Consider the following 23085-nt stretch of genomic DNA (forward strand, 5'->3'; position numbering starts at 1 on the left):
TGTTTTACTTTAACATAACCCTACATATTACGTAATATTGGATAAAAATTTTTATACAATGAGTCTTTGGACTACATTACAGATATTCTTGTCTTTTAATGTGTCAATGCCAGCACGTGTGACATAAAGTTAGGAAATAAATACAACAAAAGGTCTTTAGAGAAGTTGGGAGTGCAACGGTAGTGCAGAATATGATAGCAATTGTTCACACTTCATATTGTTTTAGAGAATATAGCAACTAGACCAGATAGTTACCATTACTCATAGTCGTGCAGAAAATTTTAACTATATACCAGCCACCGACCATATTTTGGAATTATATTACACCTTTTCAAAATTCATCCAATTAAGTGGTACTTGATTTCACCAAATTTAGCGCCATTTGCTAAAATAATAGATGGGGTAGTTGCTATGAAAAAATGCTTGTAAGTCCGGTTCTGCTTAGCCGATTTTTATATATTTTAGGATTTTCCATATGTCATTTCTATGAACTCCATGGAATCCTTCAAGATCCATATCCTCTTTCTGTTTTTTCTTTTAATTTAAAGTTCGTATCTTTTGATCCTCCGTTTACTCTAAGCCATTGTTATGAATATTTCTATTATTCCCGTATATATCTTGTTAACGAGCGTTTTCGTAGTGGGATTGTGGCAATATAAAACACCAATATATTCTACAATAGGAATCTCCAATGTGATTGGTTTTCGGGGGTTGACACAACTTAAAAATTAACTTTAATAAACTAACAAAAGTTTTTTATTTGAAAATATCGAATCAATTAATGTGATGAATTCGTAGAAGACAATTAGTTTGGGAAACGCTTGCGCAATCGTTCCAAATCGAATCAAATGATAAGCAGACGGCGCATTAAAGCTTAACCAATTTCAGTTCAAAATCATCTTCCAGTAATTTGTCAGTATATAATTTACGTGCTTCAAAAGTCCGTGAAGCACCAAAGATAGGCCCTTAAGAATTACATTTATAAGTATAATTAACAAGATATGTGAACTGGAGTCTTTGCCAGCTACACTATGAGCATTTTCATAGTGGGATTGAACAACAAAGTGTACTAACTCTAATATATTTCCGAGGTTTCGAATACTTATAACTAATTAATTTGAATAAATTTTAGCTCGGAAATATATTAAAGTTAGTACGCTTTGGTGTTTGATTTTGCCACAATCCCACTACGTAAACCTTTATTTTTCTCGATATTTATATTATTAGATTTTTTTTTATATATGGCTTTTTCGAAACTGAGAATAGTAAAATTAAGATTTCCACACACAAAGTCAACATCACACAAAGGCATCATAATCCTGTTCTCCGATAGTCAAGCAGCCGTTAGAGCTCTAAGTTCCAATGTCATAAGATCCAAGCTGGTTAGAGAAAGTCTGAACCAGCTAAACAAGCTAGGCAATAAAATTATGGATTACGGGACACGCCGGAGATACTTAATATATGGTAAATTTGCTAAATTAGGGGCAGACCTGAACCCTTCATAGGACCTGAACCCTTTTGTGGTATTAAATACAGAACAATAGAGAAAGCATTGGAAAAGAAGATAGATAGGGCTAAAACCACTTTCTTGGACTATCTACAGACACATCTGGGAAACTATGACCAGAGAGGATCTGATGAATGTATTTAGCTAAATAACAACAATCTATGAATACCAACAGAAGTCCTGTCGGGACACTGTCGCGTCAATGGACGCTAGGTTTAGCAGAGGGTGCGCAATGTGCAGATATTGTTATGTAGAGGACGAAACCTCTATCCCTATTTTCTCGAAGTGTGAGTCATTATGGAAATTATCTTCTACAAACTCATTCAAGTTACGTGATTTGATATTTTCAAATAAAAACTTTTGTTCGTTGATAAGGGTTAATTTTAAAGTCATGTCGACCTCCAAAGACCAATCACATTGGGAATATCTACTGTAGATTTCTTTCCGTATTGTAAAATTTCGAAATATTCCTCTTAAAAATCTATTCCGACTGTCTTTTATTTTCAGTCTCATTTATCCCAACTCGAGTGAAATTACAGGAATTGTATTTATTCCAAAAAATAATGGTACGACAAACTTCGAGCTTGAAAGATATTTGAATAAAAGCTTTTATTTTCATCAAGAGATTTTAAAATAATGACTTATCTCAAGACGAGAAGTAGCTTTAAAACAAATTAGCCATTTTTTATGGAAATATGAAGCGAGGGAGTGGAACTAAGGATGCTAATTTTTCTACTTTCAATTATAGTCTTAAATTCGGAGGAGCATTTTTCAATCTAGATAATTAAAAAATAATTGTATCATTTTTCTTAGCAGGGGATTACGATCAACAATATTCACACACAATAACACAACTTTTAGTCTGTTGCCGCGAATTTCGTGGTTGATATTGTTCACTTATGACTTGTATTCATCAAACCTAACCTCAAAATGTTTTGAACAACAGCTCGAGTTACTTATGACTTGTTTTCATCAAACCTAATCTCAAAATGTTCTCAACAGAGCTCGAGTCACTTATGACTTGTTTTCATCAAACCTAACCTCAAAATGTTGTCAACAGAGCTCGAGTCACTTATGACTTGTTTTCATCAAACCTAATCTCAAAATGTTCTCAACAGAGCTCGAGTCACTTATGACTTGTTTTCATCAAACCTAATCTCAAAATGTTCTCAACAGAGCTCGAGTCACTTATGACTTGTTTTCATCAAACCTAACCTTAAAATGTTCTCAACAGAGCTCGAGTTACTTATGAATTGTTTCCGTCACACCTAACTCAAAATATTTTGAAAATCTCGATTCACTTATGACTTGTTTTCATCAAACCTAATCTCAAAATGTTCTCAACAGAGCTCGAGTCACTTATGACTTGTTTTCATCAAACCTAACCTCAAAATGTTGTCAACAGAGCTCGAGTCACTTATGACTTGTATTCATCAAACCTAACCTCAAAATGTTTTGAACAACAGCTCGAGTTACTTATGACTTGTTTTCATCAAACCTAATCTCAAAATGTTCTCAACAGAGCTCGAGTCACTTATGACTTGTTTTCATCAAACCTAACCTCAAAATGTTGTCAACAGAGCTCGAGTCACTTATGACTTGTTTTCATCAAACCTAATCTCAAAATGTTCTCAACAGAGCTCGAGTCACTTATGACTTGTTTTCATCAAACCTAATCTCAAAATGTTCTCAACAGAGCTCGAGTCACTTATGACTTGTTTTCATCAAACCTAACCTTAAAATGTTCTCAACAGAGCTCGAGTTACTTATGAATTGTTTCCGTCACACCTAACTCAAAATATTTTGAAAATCTCGATTCACTTATGACTTGTTTTCATCAAACCTAATCTCAAAATGTTCTCAACAGAGCTCGAGTCACTTATGACTTGTTTTCATCAAACCTAACCTCAAAATGTTGTCAACAGAGCTCGAGTCACTTATGACTTGTATTCATCAAACCTAACCTCAAAATGTTTTGAACAACAGCTCGAGTTACTTATGACTTGTTTTCATCAAACCTAATCTCAAAATGTTCTCAACAGAGCTCGAGTCACTTATGACTTGTTTTCATCAAACCTAATCTCAAAATGTTCTCAACAGAGCTCGAGTCACTTATGACTTGTTTTCATCAAACCTAATCTCAAAATGTTCTCAACAGAGCTCGAGTCACTTATGACTTGTTTTCATCAAACCTAACCTCAAAATGTTGTCAACAGAGCTCGAGTCACTTATGACTTGTTTTCGTCAAACCTAACCTTAAAATGTTCTCAACAGAGCTCGAGTTAATTATGAATTGTTTCCGTCACACCTAACTCAAAATATTTTGAAAATCTAGAGTCACTCATGACTTGTTTTCATCAAACCTAATCTCAAAATGTTCTCAACAGAGCTCGAGTCACTTATGACTTGTTTTCATCAAACCTAACCTCAAAATGTTGTCAACAGAGCTCGAGTCACTTATGACTTGTTTTCGTCAAACCTAACCTTAAAATGTTCTCAACAGAGCTCGAGTTACTTATGAATTGTTTTCGTCACACCTAACCTCAAAATGTTCTCAACAGAGCTCGAGTCACTTATGTTCTTATTTATTTAAACAAACAGTTCTCAGTCGCAGAACGGGTGAGATTTATTTATACACACGGTGTATGTTACTTAAGTAATTTATTGATACACTTACTATTCACTTAAACTCACGCACTAAGCTATTCACTAACACTAATTTATTTAAATACACCGATTAGTATGTATGGATTTGGGGCGATACTGAAGAACTCGAAGAAGCCCACTCCTTTTAAAAAGTCTAGAATGGGGGATAGTTTTAATTGCGGGAGATCTTAGTTTTCTATTTCATACGCACCCAGATGTAACCGTTCAGTTCACTTTTCGTTACCACTATGGCATCAAATTGTTGACTGACTCTTATAGCTGCTAGAGCTTCTTTTTATATTCTATCATCACATTCTAGAATGTTCGATTCCTGGAAATCTTTAGTTTTCCGTAAACAATAGGACATTTTGAAAATACCAGGCGTGTCTACCAAACTTAAGCTTCGACAACATATTAGAACAGGACCGGATTCACCGGCTTCTATTATCGAAATATATTAATAAAAATAAATGGAGTGGCTATATTAGTACAGGAAATTTCTACCGATTTTGTAACAATTATATTGCTATATATTGACTTGTTTTCGTCAAATCTAACTCAAAATATTTTGAAAAGCTCGATTCACTTATGACTTGTTTTCGTCAAACCTAAAAAGAGCCTTTAAATTTAGAACAGGGATTATTTTACTACAATTAAAAACTATTGGGTGCGATATGACATATGACTATAAAACTTCCACTTCTTCCATAGTCACCTGGACAGGTTTTTTGTAAAATTGAGGAGATCCAGTGAAGAGCAGGAAGATCGTATGCATCAAAAAAGACGGAAAGAAGAAGCAGCAGCCCTCCACAATTGGCTGTTGTGCCAGAAAACATCGATGCTGTGCGTATAACGACATTTCAAGATCATCATGGGACATATCTTGAGATTGAGGCAGACAATCGTTCAAAAAATCTTGTAACAGGCGACGAATAAACAACAATCGACTGTATGAGTTTTTCAAAACGAGCTACATTCAATGAAAATTGTTCGAGTACGAAGCATTTCTATGGAAATGGTCGCTTGTTTTATCGGAATATCTGGACATATCGCCACCGTTCTATCAGGGCAACGTAGAGCAATCAATTTTGAATGGTACACCAACATTTGTTTGCCAGAAGTGTTCGAAAAGATCAGGGAATCCAATTTCAGAAGACGATCCTCGACAATGCGAGCTTTCGCGAATTAGTTCATACAAAAACATTTTTGAACAGTCAAAACATCGAATTGATGCCTCATCCGCCGTACAGTCCTTATTTAGCACCCGATGATTCTTTCTTATGCCCCCAGATCAAAAATAAATTGGAAAACGTCAACGACACCTGAAGAAGCAGCTGATGCTTGTTTTGAATCGGAAAAATGCTTCAAACGCATGCAAAAGTGTCTGGATCTCAGTGGATATTTTGAAATAAACTAAAATTTCAATATTTGTTTCCATTTGTTCATCTAAAAACCTGTTAATGGACTGTTTTTGCACTCTCATTACATCTGAGTTGTTCTGGACTGGTTCGGTTTAAGAATATTCCAGTTTTCACGGAAAACGTTCTATTTGTTACACCCCTGTTCACTATATTCCTTTTGGAGGACCTTCTCAACATATTTCTGATATTTTTCCCCACAACAATATAGAATCTCCACTCATTGCACAACTATCGGGACTGATTCGTTCGTATCGTAATTTTTAACTTCAGCATTTGACACTAGATGGCGACACCATTAATAAAAATAGCGTAAAAAATATGTTTATAAAATATTTAATATTTTTATTATCATTATTATTTTATAAATGTGTTTTTGTGCGATAGATGGCGCCATAATAAATGCATTCAAATTTAAAATCCGGTACGAAGCGGTTCCGGATTCACGAAGTTGTACTGTATAATGTTTGTATTCGAAATTTATTTATAGTTATTGTGAACCGAAACGCATAGAACGTATTCAGTAAATAAAAATAAATTTCATTGTTTTTCTTCTACTTTTTGTGTTGTATCTCGCCGTATTCAAATATTGTAGTTATACAGCGACAATATGCTGTCCGATCTATTGTACCACCTTCATATACGTGAAATGCTATTCTGTATACACTATGAACCCTGGATACGTAGCCGCATCAACGGAAACACGACCCCTTTGTTGAACAAATATAGGCTAATGAAATCGTCCCCTGAAAATCAAACCGTTCCAGCAAATACGAACAAATGAACTCGAACATGTGTTTCAGTAAGTTATAAACAACTCGCGGCAATCCTATTTTGTATTTTCGTAATTGCATTGTCCGTCCGTAGATATTTCTGTTTTAACCAAACGGTTTTTTCAACAAATATTGTATCGAAGAATGTACAGACTCCATCTCTCATCAAATAACACCAGAACGTGCGATTTGAATCGTCATATTTTTCTATTTCTGCGTTTTTTCTTTCTGTTATCAGACATTCCAAGTTACGCGACGCTCGAAAATCAAATAAGCAAACAAAATCTGATTGCGAGTTGATACAGCTCGCTGAAAATATTTCTTTGCAATTTCGTTAAGCTGTTCCAGTCTTCTAACTCCTCACAATAAGCCTCTCGTCGTTGTACGGCGTAATATGGTAACGTGACGCTCAACATTCTGACGCCCGGCGTCGCATTCCCGATTCGCAACAGGGCGGCATTGAATACTACAAAAGGATCGCTATGCAGAAAGGATTATTAAGTTTGATGAATTACAGAGGCGTACCGACATTTTTTAATTTGTTTACATTACGAAGATGTCGAGATGTGGTAGAAGATTTATTACGCCCTTGATCTCCGCAATAGATTCGAAATTGATAAAGGAATTCATAGATACAAATAAAATTGGGTAAATTTACTTCAAATTTGACTGTACTATATCATTAATACGAACCTTCACCCTAACCTCATACAAAATAGTATGCGGATGTTATTAAAAAAGTAAAACTCGAACGACGACTTCACTAAGTGACGAATTGATAGTAAAATTTGACTGTACTATAATATAAATACAAATAAATGTCGATATTCATTCTACGCTCACACAAATCGAATGCGGATGATTTTACTATCTAATGATGCAATAAATTCCTTTGTAATCTTAATAAAACGGCCTCGATACAATTGATTTCTTTAAAAATCAGAAAGTATCACTAACCTCAAAATGTTCTCAACAGAGCTCGAGTTACTTATGATTTGTTTTCGTCAAACCTAACCTTAAAATGTTCTCAACAGAGCTCGAGTTACTTATGAATTGTTTCCGTCACACCTAACTCAAAATATTTTGAAAATCTCGAGTTACTTTCGACTTGTTTTCATCAAACCTAACCTCAAAATGTTCTCAATAGAGCTCGAGTTACTTATGAATTGTTTCCGTCACACCTAACTCAAAATATTTTGAAAATCTCGAGTCACTTTCGACTTGTTTTCATCAAACCTAACCTCAAAATGTTCTCAATAGAGCTCGAGTTACTTATGAATTGTTTCCGTCACACCTAACTCAAAATATTTTGAAAATCTCGAGTCACTTTCGACTTGTTTTCATCAAACCTAACCTCAAAGTGTTCTCAATAGAGCTCGAGTTACTTATGAATTGTTTCCGTCACACCTAACTCAAAATATTTTGAAAATCTCGAGTTACTTTCGACTTGTTTTCATCAAACCTAACCTCAAAATGTTCTCAATAGAGCTCGAGTTACTTATGAATTGTTTCCGTCACACCTAACTCAAAATATTTTGAAAATCTCGAGTCACTTTCGACTTGTTTTCATCAAACCTAACCTCAAAATGTTCTCAATAGAGCTCGAGTTACTTATGAATTGTTTCCGTCACACCTAACTCAAAATATTTTGAAAATCTCGAGTCACTTTTGACTTGTTTTCATCAAACCTAACCTCAAAATGTTCTCAACAGAGCTCGAGTTACTTATGAATTGTTTCCGTCACACCTAACTCAAAATATTTTGAAAATCTCGAGTCACTTTTGACTTGTTTTCATCAAACCTAACCTCAAAATGTTCTCAACAGAGCTCGAGTTACTTATGAATTGTTTCCGTCACACCTAACTCAAAATATTTTGAAAATCTCGAGTCACTTTTGACTTGTTTTCATCAAACCTAACCTCAAAATGTTCTCAACAGAGCTCGAGTTACTTATGAATTGTTTCCGTCACACCTAACTCAAAATATTTTGAAAATCTCGAGTCACTTTTGACTTGTTTTCATCAAACCTAACCTCAAAATGTTCTCAACAGAGCTCGAGTTACTTATGAATTGTTTCCGTCACACCTAACTCAAAATATTTTGAAAATCTCGAGTCACTTTTGACTTGTTTTCATCAAACTTAACCTCAAAATGTTCTCAACAGAGCTCGAGTTACTTATGAATTGTTTCCGTCACACCTAACTCAAAATATTTTGAAAATCTCGAGTCACTTTTGACTTGTTTTCATCAAACCTAACCTCAAAATATTCTCAACAGAGCTCAAGTCACTTATGACTTGTTTTCGTCAAACCTAACCTTAAAATGTTCTCAACAGAGCTCGAGTTACTTATGTTCTTATTTATTTAAACAAACAGTTCTCAGTCGCAGAACGGGTGAGATTTATTTATACACACGGTGTATGTTACTTAAGGAATTTATTAATACACTAACTATTCACTAAAACTCATGCACTAAGCTATTCACTAACACTAATTTATTTAAATACACCGATTAGTATGTATGGATTTGGGGCGATACTGAAGAACTCGACGAATCCCACTCCTTTTAAAAAGTCTAGAATGGGGGATGGTTTTAATTGCCAGAGATCTTAGTTACACCCAGGTGTAACCGTTTAGTTCACTTTTCGCTACCACTATGGCATCAAATTGTTGACTGACTCTGCTAGAGCTTCTATTTATATTCTAATATCACATTCTAGAAAGTTCGATTCCTGGAAATCTTTAATTTTCCGTAAACAATAGGACATTTAGAAAATACCAGGCGTGTCTACCAAACTTAAGCTTCGACAACATATTAGAACAGGACCGGATTCACCGGCTTCTATTATCGAAGTTTATTAATAAAAATAAATGGAGTGGCTGTATTAGTACAGGAAATTTCTACCGATTTTGTAACAAATATATTGTTCCAATATCATTATCAACATTCTCTTCATATTTATTTTTATATATGCTCAAAATGTGTTTGGGTAATCTTCGGCCGTGAGCCTTCGACAAAACTCCACAAGATTTTGCTAAAAGAATATTAGATGCGAGAGGAGTAGATAGGTTAACCTCCAAATCGATGTCACAACTACTAGTGACTATGTGAAGCCTTGTAGTAGACCAACTTCGAGGCGGACTAACTGACAAGAATACGTCGGTGACATTGTTATTCACGCAAGGGGACTTTGAGAAACCCATGACGTACCTAGTCACCTTCACTTGATAAAAAAAATTTAATATGTTTGGACCTACAAGTCATTGATTAAAGCACTTGAGAAAGATCTCCCTAGATCTCTGGAGCAAACATAGATACCAATAAACCCACGAAAGCACTGATGGTGAGCAAAATCTCCGCTTGGATTAATTGAGGTTATAATCTAAAGATCCAGCGTGTATCTAGACATCGATTGGACACTACAACGTATCTAAAGAACGTACGGATATAGAACCATAAACTTTGAAAGACTAAGTGTAATACAGAAAAATGTGTCTAATTCAATTTAGAAAGGAAGTTTCTATCAAGTCCGAGAGCCAAGCACGCGCTAGAGCTCTGCGCGTTGAGCTTTAAGCAAGTCCTTTGGCCTAGACTTCCGTATCATGCCGGTGGCGAATGGTAGTGGGGTTTTGGTATGTAATATGGAGAAGGGGTGTGTCAATGTGATTTTTTGACCATTATAATTACTCTGGGCTTATCAAACTCGTAAATGGGAAGTGTCCTAAACACGCAAAAGCCGAAAAATGTCTAAAAATTTTAAATTATAATGAACTTTTAATCATATCACTCATTACATACATAGTTAAATTGATAAAAGTGCTTGACATGGCATAACCTAAAATCTAAAAAGAAAAACACAAATTTTTAGGTTAAAGTAGGTTAGTTCACTTTAGGTTAAGTTAGGTTAGGTTCGTTCTAGGTGTCGTTCCGAACTCTCCGAGTTATTCCAAGCAATTTCTTCGCAAATTACACGCCATTTATGCAATTTTCTAGTTTCGATACCGTTTTTTGTTCAATTACAGCTGAAGAATCATTACTCCACCCAAGTCTAATGATGATATTTACCTTGAACAAACTGTTTACTGTCACTAGAATAATACAAATAATCAAACTGTCTGACGATGATAACCGCTCGGATCGAAACTTTATTGAATCCCAGTTAATCGTACGCCCAGTCTATGGTTGATCAATGGAAACGACTAAAGAGGTATTTAAAGCAGATTGTTCTCAGAAGATATCAAACAATGAAGTCACTTGTGCCTGAATTATAATTTTTGAAACGGTAACGTTAAGCGGCTTAGTTCCGCCTCGAATATTTTCATCAGTAGAACGATGAGGAACAATTAAAATCTCGGATAACCGAAACAGCTTTTCCGCGTTCCGAATTTATTCGTTCACAATCAAGTTTTTATACTTTACCGGATTTCTAGCGCCACGCGAAAATTTCGAAACAACTATATTTATTCCGGTCAAATTAGACCAAAAAATAAGAGTGAAGCTACATAAATTCCCATCAAGATGAAAATCAGTAAAATTGCTTAATATACAATTGAAAATTGTATCATGTATAGAAAAAATTTTATTCAAGGTAAAAAAAATGAGGTTTTCACGATTATCAGCAAAACGGTAAGTTTTATCATAAAAATACTTCAGACATAAATTGTAGATCATAAAAATTTTCACAAAAAACGTATCGATACTTTTTTTTCTACGATCCACCGTTTCTGAGATATAACGATTCAAAAAGTTGTAAAAGTTATAATGCTTCAGATTTACTGTCGTATTTAATGGCTATAATGATTGCACCAAAGCTGCATACCAACATCGTCGAGTTTAGCAACATCTTCGTCCACCAGTCAACAGAAATTTCTTACAAATACAACAAGTCTCGGTTCATTTCAATGTTGTAAGAAAAGCTGCTGAAAACATATATTAAATACGACAACTTTTATAACTTTTTGAATCATTATATCTCAGAAACGGTGGCTTGTAGAAAAAAAAGTATTGATACGTTTTTTGTAGATAATTTTATGATCTACAATTTTTGTCTGGAGTATTTTTATGATAAAACTCACCGTTTCGCTAAAAATTGCGAAAAACTCAATTTTTTATACCTTTAACCTTGAATAAAATGTTTTCCATGCACTGAAATTGTATTTTAAACAATTTTAATGATTTTCAGATCGATGGGAATTTATGTCTAAATTGACCGGATGAATATTAAGGTACTAGAGTTGTATTAAACGAGAGTGACGTTATGAATCTTTCGAAAGGATTTGACGGGGTTTACCCTCTAATACTGATTCTAACAATAATTTCTCACCAATTTAAAGATCTTTACTAAAATCAGTTACCCCTAATCTTTCCGGAATCTTTAAGCTTCATTGTCATGAGAAAATTTTACAATTTTATATCCAAATAATTATGAATTATGCCAGTCTATGGTAGATTGTAGAATTCTGCCAAAAAATAATGAGATCTTTCAAGCATAATTAATTTCACAAGCGAATTCCTTACTTTTCTGGTTTCTCAAAAATCTTCAGAGTTCTGAAGTCCTGTCCCTCGATGAACGTAGTCGCAAAAATCGCATCCGCACGAATCCGAATGACTGCGCCAGTTATATTTTTGATGTTCGAAAATTTATACTTAAAAATTTATTCAACTCGAAATTACAATTATTTTACACAGTTTAAATGAACAGAACTAATTTCACAAGCGTATTAACAACAAATTCATTCATTTATTATTTACCAGAATCCTATTTATAATAAAATAAATGCTGACAGTTGTTTATGTGATTTGATCCTTATGCGTTTTAATTTTTATAGAGTTCTGGGATTTTTTTTTCACGTAACTCCTCCGTCCCTAAGAATAAAAAATAACGAATGAACGTAGATTTCGTGCTGTAGTATTGAAATACTTAGCCGGTGTTTCTTTTTCGCAATGTGCGGAAAAAATCGCGACCCCGCGAGTCCTAATGACTGCGCCAGTTATATTTTCAATGCCCGAAAATTTATATTTGATCCTTATGCGTTTTAATTTTTATAGAGTTCTGAGATTTTTTTTCACGTAACTCCTCCGTCCCTAAGAATAAAAAATAACGGATGAACGTAGATTTCGTGCTGTAGTATTGAAATACTTAGCCGGTGTTTCTTTTTCGCAATGTGCGGAAAAAATCGCGACCCCGCGAGTCCTAATGACTGCGCCAGTTATATTTTCAATGCCCGAAAATTTATATTTGATCCTTATGCGTTTTAATTTTTATAGAGTTCTGAGATTTTTTTTCACGTAACTCCTCCGTCCCTAAGAATAAAAAATAACGGATGAACGTAGATTTCGTGCTGTAGTATTGAAATACTTAGCCGGTGTTTCTTTTTCGCAATGTGCGGAAAAAATCGCGACCCCGCGAGTCCTAATGACTGCGCCAGTTATATTTTCAATGTCCGAAAATTTATATTTGATCCTTATGCGTTTTAATTTTTATAGAGTTCTGAGATTTTTTTTCACGTAACTCCTCCGTCCCTAAGAATAAAAAATAACGGATGAACGTAGATTTTGTGCTGTAGTATTGAAATACTTAGCCGGTGTTTCTTTTTCGCAATGTGCGGAAAAAATCGCGACCCCGCGAGTCCTAATGACTGCGCCAGTTATATTTTCAATGTCCGAAAATTTATATTTTATCCTTATGCGTTTTAATTTTTATAAAGTTCTGGGATTTTCTTTCACGTAACTCGTAGTATGTAGTTTTTTGTTATTTTACGAATTTTTCGGCACAAAGTATTAAAAAAACGACAGTTGTCCCAAACCGAGCACTAACAACACCCTTTCACTATCTACTATCATCGAAACAAAGACAAAACCACAAATGTGTATCTAGTATTCGTGTTGACCTTTAGAGGGCATTTCTACCCTCGTTCTTTTTTTTATTATTTTTTCCAATATTATTAACACATGCAATCTGACTTCCGACTCCCGACAGTTGTTAGGAAGGTTCAAAAGTTCCCCTGTCGCTCACCCACGACTACATCGGATTTTTTTATACCTACAAAGTCTTAATACGTATTTATAGAAAAAGTAAAAATAGTTTTTACATAAAAACTGTGAGTTTTTGGTTACATTGTGTTATATCTTCAGTATGTTTGTATATAAATTATATTTATCAGATTTCGTAGTAATGGAAGCGAACAAAAACAACTCAAAAAATTACTTTTTTAGATAGACGCTAAATTCTAAAAAAAGCGAGGAAATGATCGATTTATTCATTATGAAAAATATTTACAAAAATTCACAGTATTTATAAGGAAATTCCCCTCACTAGTTACACATTTTTACCACCTTTTCGGAAAACTTTTTCATATCAGTACCGAAGAATTCCTTAAGTACAAACTCCTCTACAAAGTCGTCGGTGTTGATACTTAACCTCCGAGGGCTTCTTTCAGTAATCCAAATATGTGGTAGTCCCAGGGTGATAAGTCCGGACTGTAATGATGATGTTCTAGTATCTCCCACCCTAAAAGAGAATATCCTGGAGAAGAATCTTACTTCGTACTGGAAGGTTCTCCCGTTTCGAGTGATAAGCGGTGTCACATGGGTTTTCAGAAAGTTGGAGAAGTATGCAGTAGATGTATGCGGAATACAAAACGCATAATCTTACCCGCAAACCTGATTATATTCTCTTTAACAGGCGCCTCTTCCTCCTTCTGTATCCATGTTTCGTCTGTGTTGAAAAACTATTCTTCTTCATCTCGTTTTGCGAAAAACTTCCAACCACATGAAGTTTGCTCGAAGTTCAACAGTTTGGGAACCCGTCGCGTCATTATATCACGATATTGAAGGTATTCGTGGATGATAGACTCTAGACTACCAATACTAATACCGAGTTCAGCTGAAATATTTCGAACATTCATCCTACGGTCCTCCAAAATGAGTGAGAACGTTGTTGGTGTTGGTGGTTCGTGGTCGACGACCATGCGGTTCATTCTCGGTGGTTCGCGATCATCTTTGAACGCTTTGGCTCGTTTAGATACAGAAGACAGTCATTAACGAATCGGTTTCGTAAACGTCGAAGAATTTCCGTGTTTTTGATGCCTTCCCAAAGCAAAAAACGATGCACAGTGGCGATCAGCATTTGGCGTTCACTCATGTTCATATCACTCGGTCAAAAGTAATGCATAATCAAGCTACGGCCTTCGAAACTTACAGGCGCGCCATCTACAGCGTTTTTCTCGATCATATTTGTACCACCCTCGTATATTGTTGGTTTTCGCCATGTTTCTGATGTTATCTCGCAAAACTTGATATAAAATTAAATTAATTCAAACACTCATATTAAGACAATCGTTTTTGTTGTTGCGTAAATATGTAAAAAACATGATTATGTAGAAAATAATGGAAAAAACCGAGAAAAAGTTAAATAAACATTATCTTAAAGGTGTTGTATTCCATAGAATGATTTGTTAGTGCCTTTGAAAGCGGCCATAAGAACACGGATGATACTCAGAGTCCTGAAACGTCAGAAATGGCGTAGATTTTCTCTTGAAAATAAATAATATACAGGGGATTGGTATAAAGTGATGTATAAAGCATCTGGGTAAAAATTTTTCAATCGGCGTGTGTCCTACGGTCTGCTAGCAAGGCGACCTCTGCAAAGATGAATATGGCATGAGTCAAGCAAAGACACACATAGATGGACCTTGTGCGACTCATACCAAACAACTGCTACAACTAAATAGGCGCGAAATCCACACCATGGGCATCACGGAGTGCCGTTGGTGCATGGAGGAAGATGAAACTGCATACCACGTCATCTGTGAGTGCTCAGCACTCACACGGGTGCGGTTGTAACACTCGGGCAAGCCTCACAACTAACTTAAGACCTATGTGCTCAACGGCTCCTTGTCCGCCCACAATGCTACTATGAAGTATGAACAGGATAAGAAAGTTTGTATTGAAGAGTTTCACGTGATAATTTTTTGAAGTGTCCCAGCGTTTTTCCTAAAAAAGGCCTCAATCATTGATTAACAAATTTATTCCATGTAGGCTGTTTTCCTTTAGATATTCCTCATTACGCCAAAATAGGTTGGTGGGACTGGTGAGTGTACAGAAGTTTGGTACGTTTTTTCACTTTTTGTTGTAAAGAAATCACAAATATATCAAAAATAGTTGCAAAAACGAAGTTTTCAATCCACAATTGCCGCCAAAATAAATATGAAAATATTCATTACAATATTTACGAATTTTTTTCGTAGATTTGTCAAAGGCATTCGACAAAATATACATGAGAAGGTAAATGAAATTAAGTAAACGTGTAAAACTATTAATTAAACTCACCCTTAAAGACCGCAAACTGCACTTTCACATACACAAATCGCGGAAGTGAAGGTCTCGCCACCGAAACTACCCAATTAGTATTTTTAGGATTTGTATTTCCGCTAAAAGGAGCGTGTCTAGCGCGGATCAAGTCACTTCGACTGGCGCGATGGTTTAAAACCACCAAAACCACGTGTTCCACCCTATATGACAAGCGAGCGCCCTGTCAGGGGTGGCCGGTAAAGATGGGGGCGTTACTTCATTTTCAAATCACGTATAACTACATTTTAATGGAACTTAATAACTCTAATTATTTTTCTTAATATAAGTTAAACAATTGGAAGACCCAGAATAAAGAGAAAACAAAACACACGGTAACCGGGAAAATGAAATATTGGAAAGAAAAAAATATTCTAACGGAGCACGTGTGCTTTCTGAAGAAGATCGGTAAATCAAAAATTTCTTCTGGTATGCAAAGAAAGTGCAGCTTTAGGGTGGTGGGTGGTACTTGCCTCTAAAACAAACTTCGAAGAAATGATCGAAAGAACAGAGATTAGGAAAACAATATAGAATGTCAAATAGAAAATTTGCTCCGGAGCAAATAACAGTACACAAAGGGATTCGCCAGGAAGACTCCTTAAACCACTTAATGTTAGATGGGGGACCGAAATATTACAATATTATGTTACGCTGATGATGCTGTTCTAGTCGCAAAATATGATGATGATCTTCAAAGGCTTTTGCATGTGTTGAACTGCAGTGTATGACTACATACAAAACTCCGAGAAGATGTAGACGACCAGATAATTCACCAAGTAATGAAATTTAAATACCTAGGAATCGACAATTCAGGATTTGGAGACGTAAGTAAGCAAAAACAACTAAAGCCTTAAGAATTGCAGTATGTCAACGAATGGATTCTATCAAGAAAGAATGGGATGAACACATAGCGCTCGATAAATCCCCATTGGGCCGAAGGAGTACCAGCCGACTAAGAAAAAGATGGAGGCGACAACCTTGACGCAGAATAGGAGGAAAAGATAAAACAGGCGACTACGCCAAATACACGGAAGAAGAAGAAATAGAAAATTAGAGAGCTCCCTTCGCTACTAGATGGTGCTACAGAAGAATTGCACGGCAATAACTCTCGCTACTGTAAACAAGTTAACGTAATTTCAAGTTAAGCAACGAATTCTTGTAAGATTACTCGGGAAACTTGAAAAGTTGAGTTTACAGGCTTCACATTACAAGGATGATTCTAGAAGTACCTGGCCTGAACTAAAGTAGGCGGTAGTTGCTTGAAAAACACCACAGTATTAAAAAGTACACAATTTATACAGTAGATGTTTAAAGTTTGAAGACATCACGTTGCTTCGTAGTCATTTGGCATTTTCAGTGAATTTTACTTTTATTTGAAAGGTCTTAGCCAAACCAATATAAAAGCTGAACTAAATTCGACTCTGGGTGAGTCTGTTCCTTCGTTATCAACAACAAAATATTGAGTAGCAGTGCTTAAACGAGACGGTACGACCTGCAATGACCAGCATCGCAGTGGTCGACCAAATGAGGTGACGACTCCAGAAAGGTTGAAGAAAACCCACAAAGCGATACTAGATGATTGTCGATTGAAAGTGTACGAGCTAGCAGACATAGTAGGCATTACAAAAAGTACTGGACATCGTAATTTAACTAAAAATTTGGACATGAGAAAGCTGTGTGCAAGATGGATACCGCAGTTTCATAACCATGGATCAAACGTGGGTCCATCATTTCACACCCGAAGCAAAAGAATAATCAACAATCAAAACAATAGACTCAAAAGAGAGAACCGGTTTTAAAGAAGGCAAAGACCGTTCCATCTGCAGGCATTCGTGTTTATATTTATATTGTTTAAAATCTAGCTAATGTTAGAATGCAATTTAAAAGATTTATAAACTGTATGTTTTAGTTTGTCGATTTCCCAACTTTACAAAGTGGATTAGGTGCTAAATTCCAGGTGAAACTCTTAATAAATCCGTCACGAGTTGTATTATGACGCATTCTTATCTCAAAAGATTAAAAACCGTCATGAATTGTAGCGCACCCATTCAAATTATTTGTAATCATCAACTAAGGGTGAAATAAGCCACCACATCACTACGAATTGAATCATATCGATTCTGTAGCGACTCCGTGTGATTGTTAAACAATTTACTAAAATTAAAAACTATTATTAATATTTGCTTAGATTTTATCGAAGATTCAGAAAAAATGTATGAAATTATTTGGTTTTCGAAATTTTCACGTACTTTAACAAACTAATGGAACGGCTATTTTCAATACTAGTAGCTACCACCTCTAGCTTGGTATGAGGGGTGGCAAATGTGATAATAATAAAGGGGGTGGGGCGACGGTGCACGTGGGGGGTGGAGAGTTTCACAGGTGAATCGCCAAAAAGATATTACGAGTTTACGACACGAGGGTGTCAAAGATTACAATAAGCAACGGTACATTACAGATGAAATTCTAATTATTATTTTTTTGATTAAAGCTGTGAAACTAGGAAATAGTTCATGAATGAATATTGGCTGTATACATGGAATATACAGTGTGTTAATAAAATAACGTGATCTACTAACTAATCTTTCGATTTATAAAACAAATAAAATTGTTGAATGAAAGTTTTTCCGATTAATTCGAGACATCTGATTATAATTATAGTCGTTTAGAAGTTTAGAGGGTGCAACGTTATTCCAAAATAGATATTCAAAAAGGTCTTAAAACTTGATAGAAGTTCACCCCCGATACTTTAAGAACTTGCAATAGTTTTGACGTCACAGTTCCTCTTTTTTGCCTAAAAGATGGCCTACTCCAAAACCGACGTTTACTTTTGTTTCTTTTTTATCATGAAATATTCAGTTTTTATATTCGTGACTGATGTAAGCACATAGTCCGTTGGGGACCCAATAATGTGGAAACACGTACAAAACAAAACTGTTCGAAATTTTTGTTCAAATAAACAATTAATGTTTTGTTGTTGACCTATCCGCTTGGTGGAAACCCGGCATAACAGTTCGTGGGATGCTGATTGCCTACCTATTAGGAACCGCTTCCGGCATGGGGACATAAACGACAAGGCCATTTCAAGTAAACGATGAGAAGAAGAAAGCATCTTTGTATAACAACTTTTTATTTAACTATTATTAATTTATTGTTGCTCTATATAAAGTGTTGATATAAAAATATATGTGAGTAAGGCAATGTAACGATTCTACGTAAATCACTCGACTATTCCTCTGACCAACAACACATAGAATTATTATACTGACATTGATTCATTTAATGCAATAAAATATCATAAATCAACTGATCTGATCAGTTCGAGATTATATATAATTAATTGTAAGTATTTTGTGTGAAAATAAGTACGTCATTGATGGAAAACAATGTAAATACAGTGAATCACGTTATAAAAAACATGGAATTTAATCAATTCTTATCAAAGTACTACTCTTATTTAGTAATGCTATTATCCTAACATTGAGTTCTTAATTGGAAGGTTTTTTTTTAATTGTTTTCATTTTTGATGTCACGAAAGGTGCACTAACGTTTCCCTCAAATAATATATTCAGTCACTTCTTAGACCTTTTTATGCTTTTCCTGAAGATTTATCTTGATTTTAGGCCTTTTTTATAGAAAATCAGTTCAAAATACAAGATAGAAATTGACGTTTCGACCTATTTCAATCTTACACGTGGATATTTTAGTCAAAACGTAAATTTTTACCTATTATTTTCCATAAGAGACCTAAAATGAAATCGATTTATCATGTGAAATATTGAAACATCTAGATTTTCTAAAAATGTTATATTACTTTCAACATTAATTTAAATACATCATTTTACCAGAGGCATTAGATATATATAAATACAATAAAAACTTAACAAATATACCGAGGCTGATCCATTTGCTACACTTCTGTGCCATGTATAAATCAAAATGATTATTCATCATTGTACCTAACCTAGAAATTGACTGAATCCATTGAGAATTGTATACAATAAAAACCCGAATTCAGGAAAATCACATTTCAGTATCAAAATGTATCGTGTCGAGCTGAGATTATTAAATACTTGTGTTTAAAATGTAAATTCTCATAGATTTGTTACCAGAGGCATTAGATATATATAAATGCAATAAAAACTTAACAAATATACCGGGGCTGATCCATTTGCTACACTTCTGTGCCATGTATAAATCAAAATGATTATTCATCATTGTACCTAACCTAGAAATTGACTGAATCCATTGAGAATTGTATACAATAAAAACCCGAATTCAGGAAAATCACATTTCAGTATCAAAATGTATCGTGTCGAGCTGAGATTATTAAATACTTGTGTTTAAAATGTAAATTCTCATAGATTTGTTGGATATATTAAGAGAACCTGTAGTATCACATGATATAGTGAAAAGGTGGTTTTATGAGTTTAAATATGGTAAACAGTCGTGTACAGACGAACATACAAATGGAATACTCTCAATGGCACCACACACTTACCTGGTAAACGATTAAAAAATCTAAAGGTTAGTTGGAATTTTTGAAGCCTTTGGTGATATACTGAACACACTGTTGACACTACAACTACTTACAATTGTACTGTCTGACATGCATTTTGATAACCAAGTTATCGTCTTCAGAGATCTACTGAAGACTGACACTCTGTTTAGTATGAATATCACCAACAGCTCCAGAAATTTTCATATTTTTCATTATTCTTACAAAAAGTAACAGCTGATAATAATTTCACTTATAATTATTTCTGTCTAAGTTTACATACCAAGTTATCATATTCTGAGACTGAACACAAATTGTAAATGGGAGTGTTTTAGTCGTAGCAGGAAATATTGTGTTCCATATAAATATATAATGGGCACTGTATTAAAAAATAAAAATGAATCTTTGTCAATTTTTTGTTATACTTAGTACAAATATTTTGTCCTATATGTTGACCTAACCAATTCTAATAGCTACTGTAGAAAAACTGGTTTCTGAATAAAACGTAAATCATTTTTGCAAAACTTTTTTGCTTCGAATGTGATTAAACCATCTGAACCACTGGGTTTTAATGCACAGACAATGTTTTCATTGTCTAGTATTTTGGATTCTGCTTCCCTTCATTCAACAACTATTTTTTTTTCAATTCTAACTTAAATAAAACAAAAACAATTAAAACTATGTTTTATTAACATATTAAGAATAAATACTTAAATGGTACAATCGGACGCAAAATAAATTAAAAAAAATCCTATTGGTGAATACTATGAAATCCGAAGGTAACTTCTTCACAATAGAACCTAATTTTATTTAGTATGAGATTTTCGCTTAATATATACAATAACAACATTTTTTTATTAACACTCTAATTTTCTCAATGGTTACTGCTTTTTTTAAATAAATTAGGTTCATAATTAGGCTATTTTTTCACAGATGCTATTCGTGAATTCGGAACATTTAGCTTTACCTCCCAAATCGCCCGTTAAATACTTAGCCTCTTTGATAGTCTCGAAACAAGCAGTTTCGATTTTGCTAGCATGCGAATTAAGCCCCATATATCTCAACATCATTACCGCAGAAAGGAGAAGTGCTGTTGGATTGGCTTTATCTTGGCCGGCTATATCTGGAGCCGTACCATGTACCTGAAAATGTGAAAGAAAAAAAACAAGAAAATTATAGTATAAAATACTGAATATTATGTTGAAAGTATTTTATAAAAACTTACAGATTCGAAAAGAGCCCCATTCATTCCAATATTACCAGACGGAGTGAGACCTAAACCACCCACCAATCCAGCACACATATCTGATAGAATGTCACCGTATAAATTAGGCATCACTAAAACATCATACTGTGTGGGATCCTGTACCATATTAAGACAAACGGTATCCAAATATTTTTCTTCAAACTTAACCTCAGGATATTTCTTAGCCATTTCTCTACAACACCTCAGAAACAGACCGTCTGACATACGCCTGAAAAAAATATCAACAAGTCAATCAAGAATTGTTTGCTGTGGGTATTCAACTTACATAATGTTTGCTTTATGTACAGCAGTTACTTTTTTTCTGTTATTGTCTTTAGCATATTGGAAAGCAAATTCAGCTACTCTTCTAGAAGCATCTTCTGTGATCAATTTTATACTTTGAACGACTCCATCTACAATTTCGTGTTCAATACCTGAGTATTCTCCTTCTGTGTTTTCACGAATTGTTACAACGTCCACGTGATCATAGAGGGTTTTATAACTATATAATATAGTATCAATTTCATTAATTAGTAAATTTAGTCAAAACATGAATTAAAGAATATTATAATTACCCTTCTAAACTTCTGCATGGTCTTACATTGGCGTAAAGATTAAATTCCTTTCTCAAAGCAAGATTCAATGATCTGTGGCCTTTTCCTACGGGTGTCATTAGAGGCCCTTTTAAACCAATTTTGTTTCTATTGACGGAATCAATGGCTGCTTGGGGAATTCCAAATTTTCCATCTGGGCCCTAAAAAACATTAGATTTTATACACTTCTTCCAATAACACAAAATAAATTAAATAGAATAGTGGTTTAAAAAAAAACTCAATTAAAGAAGGAAATTTACTTACTCTGACAGGAGTAACATCCACAGATTCCCATTCAATAGGAACGTTAGCAGCTTGGAAGATTTTTTGAACGGCAGCAGATATTTCTGGTCCAATTCCATCTCCAGGAATAATCGTACATTTTTTTATTTCACTACTAAATAATCTACTGCCCAAAGGTTGCGAAGTAGTCTATAACAACAAAAAATTACAGTAGGATACGATTTATTTGGATACTTTGTATTTATAGGGTAAGCAATTTGATTATATAATCACTTACTAAATCAATAGCATTTGATTGTTGATTTTCAGAAATTCGTTTAAAATAATTTATTAGTTTTGCCCATACGGTTTTTTGAATCGTAGTATCAAAAAAATTACGAAAAAACCTCATGCTTCAAGGGGGCGACAGAAATCACATGCACACAAAATTTGCAAGATAGGCAAACACTATTTACTGCAATTATACGAAAAAAAAATTAAAAAACTCATACAGAAAAGAATGGTACTCACAAGTTTCCTCAAAATATTTGCCATATCAACTTTTCTTTTAAATTACTGTAGAATTGATAACCCGTCCCGTCAACCCTTTGACAATTAAAAATAAAAAAGAAGAAATCACTTATTGAAAATTTAGACAATTTCTTATTCTTTTTTATCGTATCAATTTCGCATTTCAACTTTTTTTGTATCGGAAAATACTATAGTACCGTTCTAAATACCAAAAAATTTACACTATGTAGCATAAGATAAGATACTTTGTTTTCATAAATAATATGATCTGTTATCAAAAATGGATAAATTTAGCATGGAGGT

General features: G+C 34.4%; 2 protein-coding genes across 3 annotated transcripts in view; both read right to left on the bottom strand.

The window, feature by feature from the left end:
- The window catches only part of LOC130448431 (uncharacterized), a 28340-nt gene extending 12505 nt beyond the window's left edge, over positions 1-15835 (bottom strand). The window contains exon 1 of the mRNA XM_056785808.1: positions 15675-15835. The gene's annotated coding sequence lies outside the window, so the exon portion shown is untranslated. The remainder of the gene's footprint in view (positions 1-15674) is intronic.
- Positions 15836-20862: 5027 nt separating this feature from the next.
- On the bottom strand, positions 20863-23080 carry LOC130448434 (probable isocitrate dehydrogenase [NAD] subunit alpha, mitochondrial). Of its 2 annotated transcripts, none has more exons than XM_056785813.1 (6): positions 22550-23080; positions 22294-22461; positions 22012-22190; positions 21723-21938; positions 21416-21665; positions 20863-21332 (listed from the first exon to the last, which is right to left on the bottom strand). In XM_056785813.1, the coding sequence occupies exons 1-6, from the start codon at positions 22661-22663 to the stop codon at positions 21105-21107; spliced, it is 1155 nt and encodes a 384-aa protein (XP_056641791.1). In that variant the 5' UTR covers positions 22664-23080; the 3' UTR covers positions 20863-21104. The 2 variants fall into 2 exon arrangements, with proteins under 2 accessions (XP_056641791.1, XP_056641792.1); XM_056785814.1 differs by having other exon boundaries at positions 22783-22920.
- Between the last annotated feature and the right edge of the window lie 5 nt (positions 23081-23085).

The sequence above is a fragment of the Diorhabda sublineata genome, chromosome 8 (assembly GCF_026230105.1).
Source record: "Diorhabda sublineata isolate icDioSubl1.1 chromosome 8, icDioSubl1.1, whole genome shotgun sequence".
Taxonomy (NCBI): domain Eukaryota; kingdom Metazoa; phylum Arthropoda; class Insecta; order Coleoptera; family Chrysomelidae; genus Diorhabda; species Diorhabda sublineata.

What these genes read in the sequence shown, in the direction of transcription:
- LOC130448434 (XM_056785813.1), bottom strand. Translation starts at nt 22,663, where the DNA reads ATGAGGTTTTTTCGTAATTTTTTTGATACTACGATTCAAAAAACCGTA. An exon ending in CCATGCAGAAGTTTAGAAGG is followed by an intron (nt 21,939 to 22,011) that starts GTAATTATAATA and finishes TATATTATATAG; the next exon opens with TTATAAAACCCTCTATGATC. An exon ending in GTACATAAAGCAAACATTAT is followed by an intron (nt 21,666 to 21,722) that starts GTAAGTTGAATA and finishes TATTTTTTTCAG; the next exon opens with GCGTATGTCAGACGGTCTGT.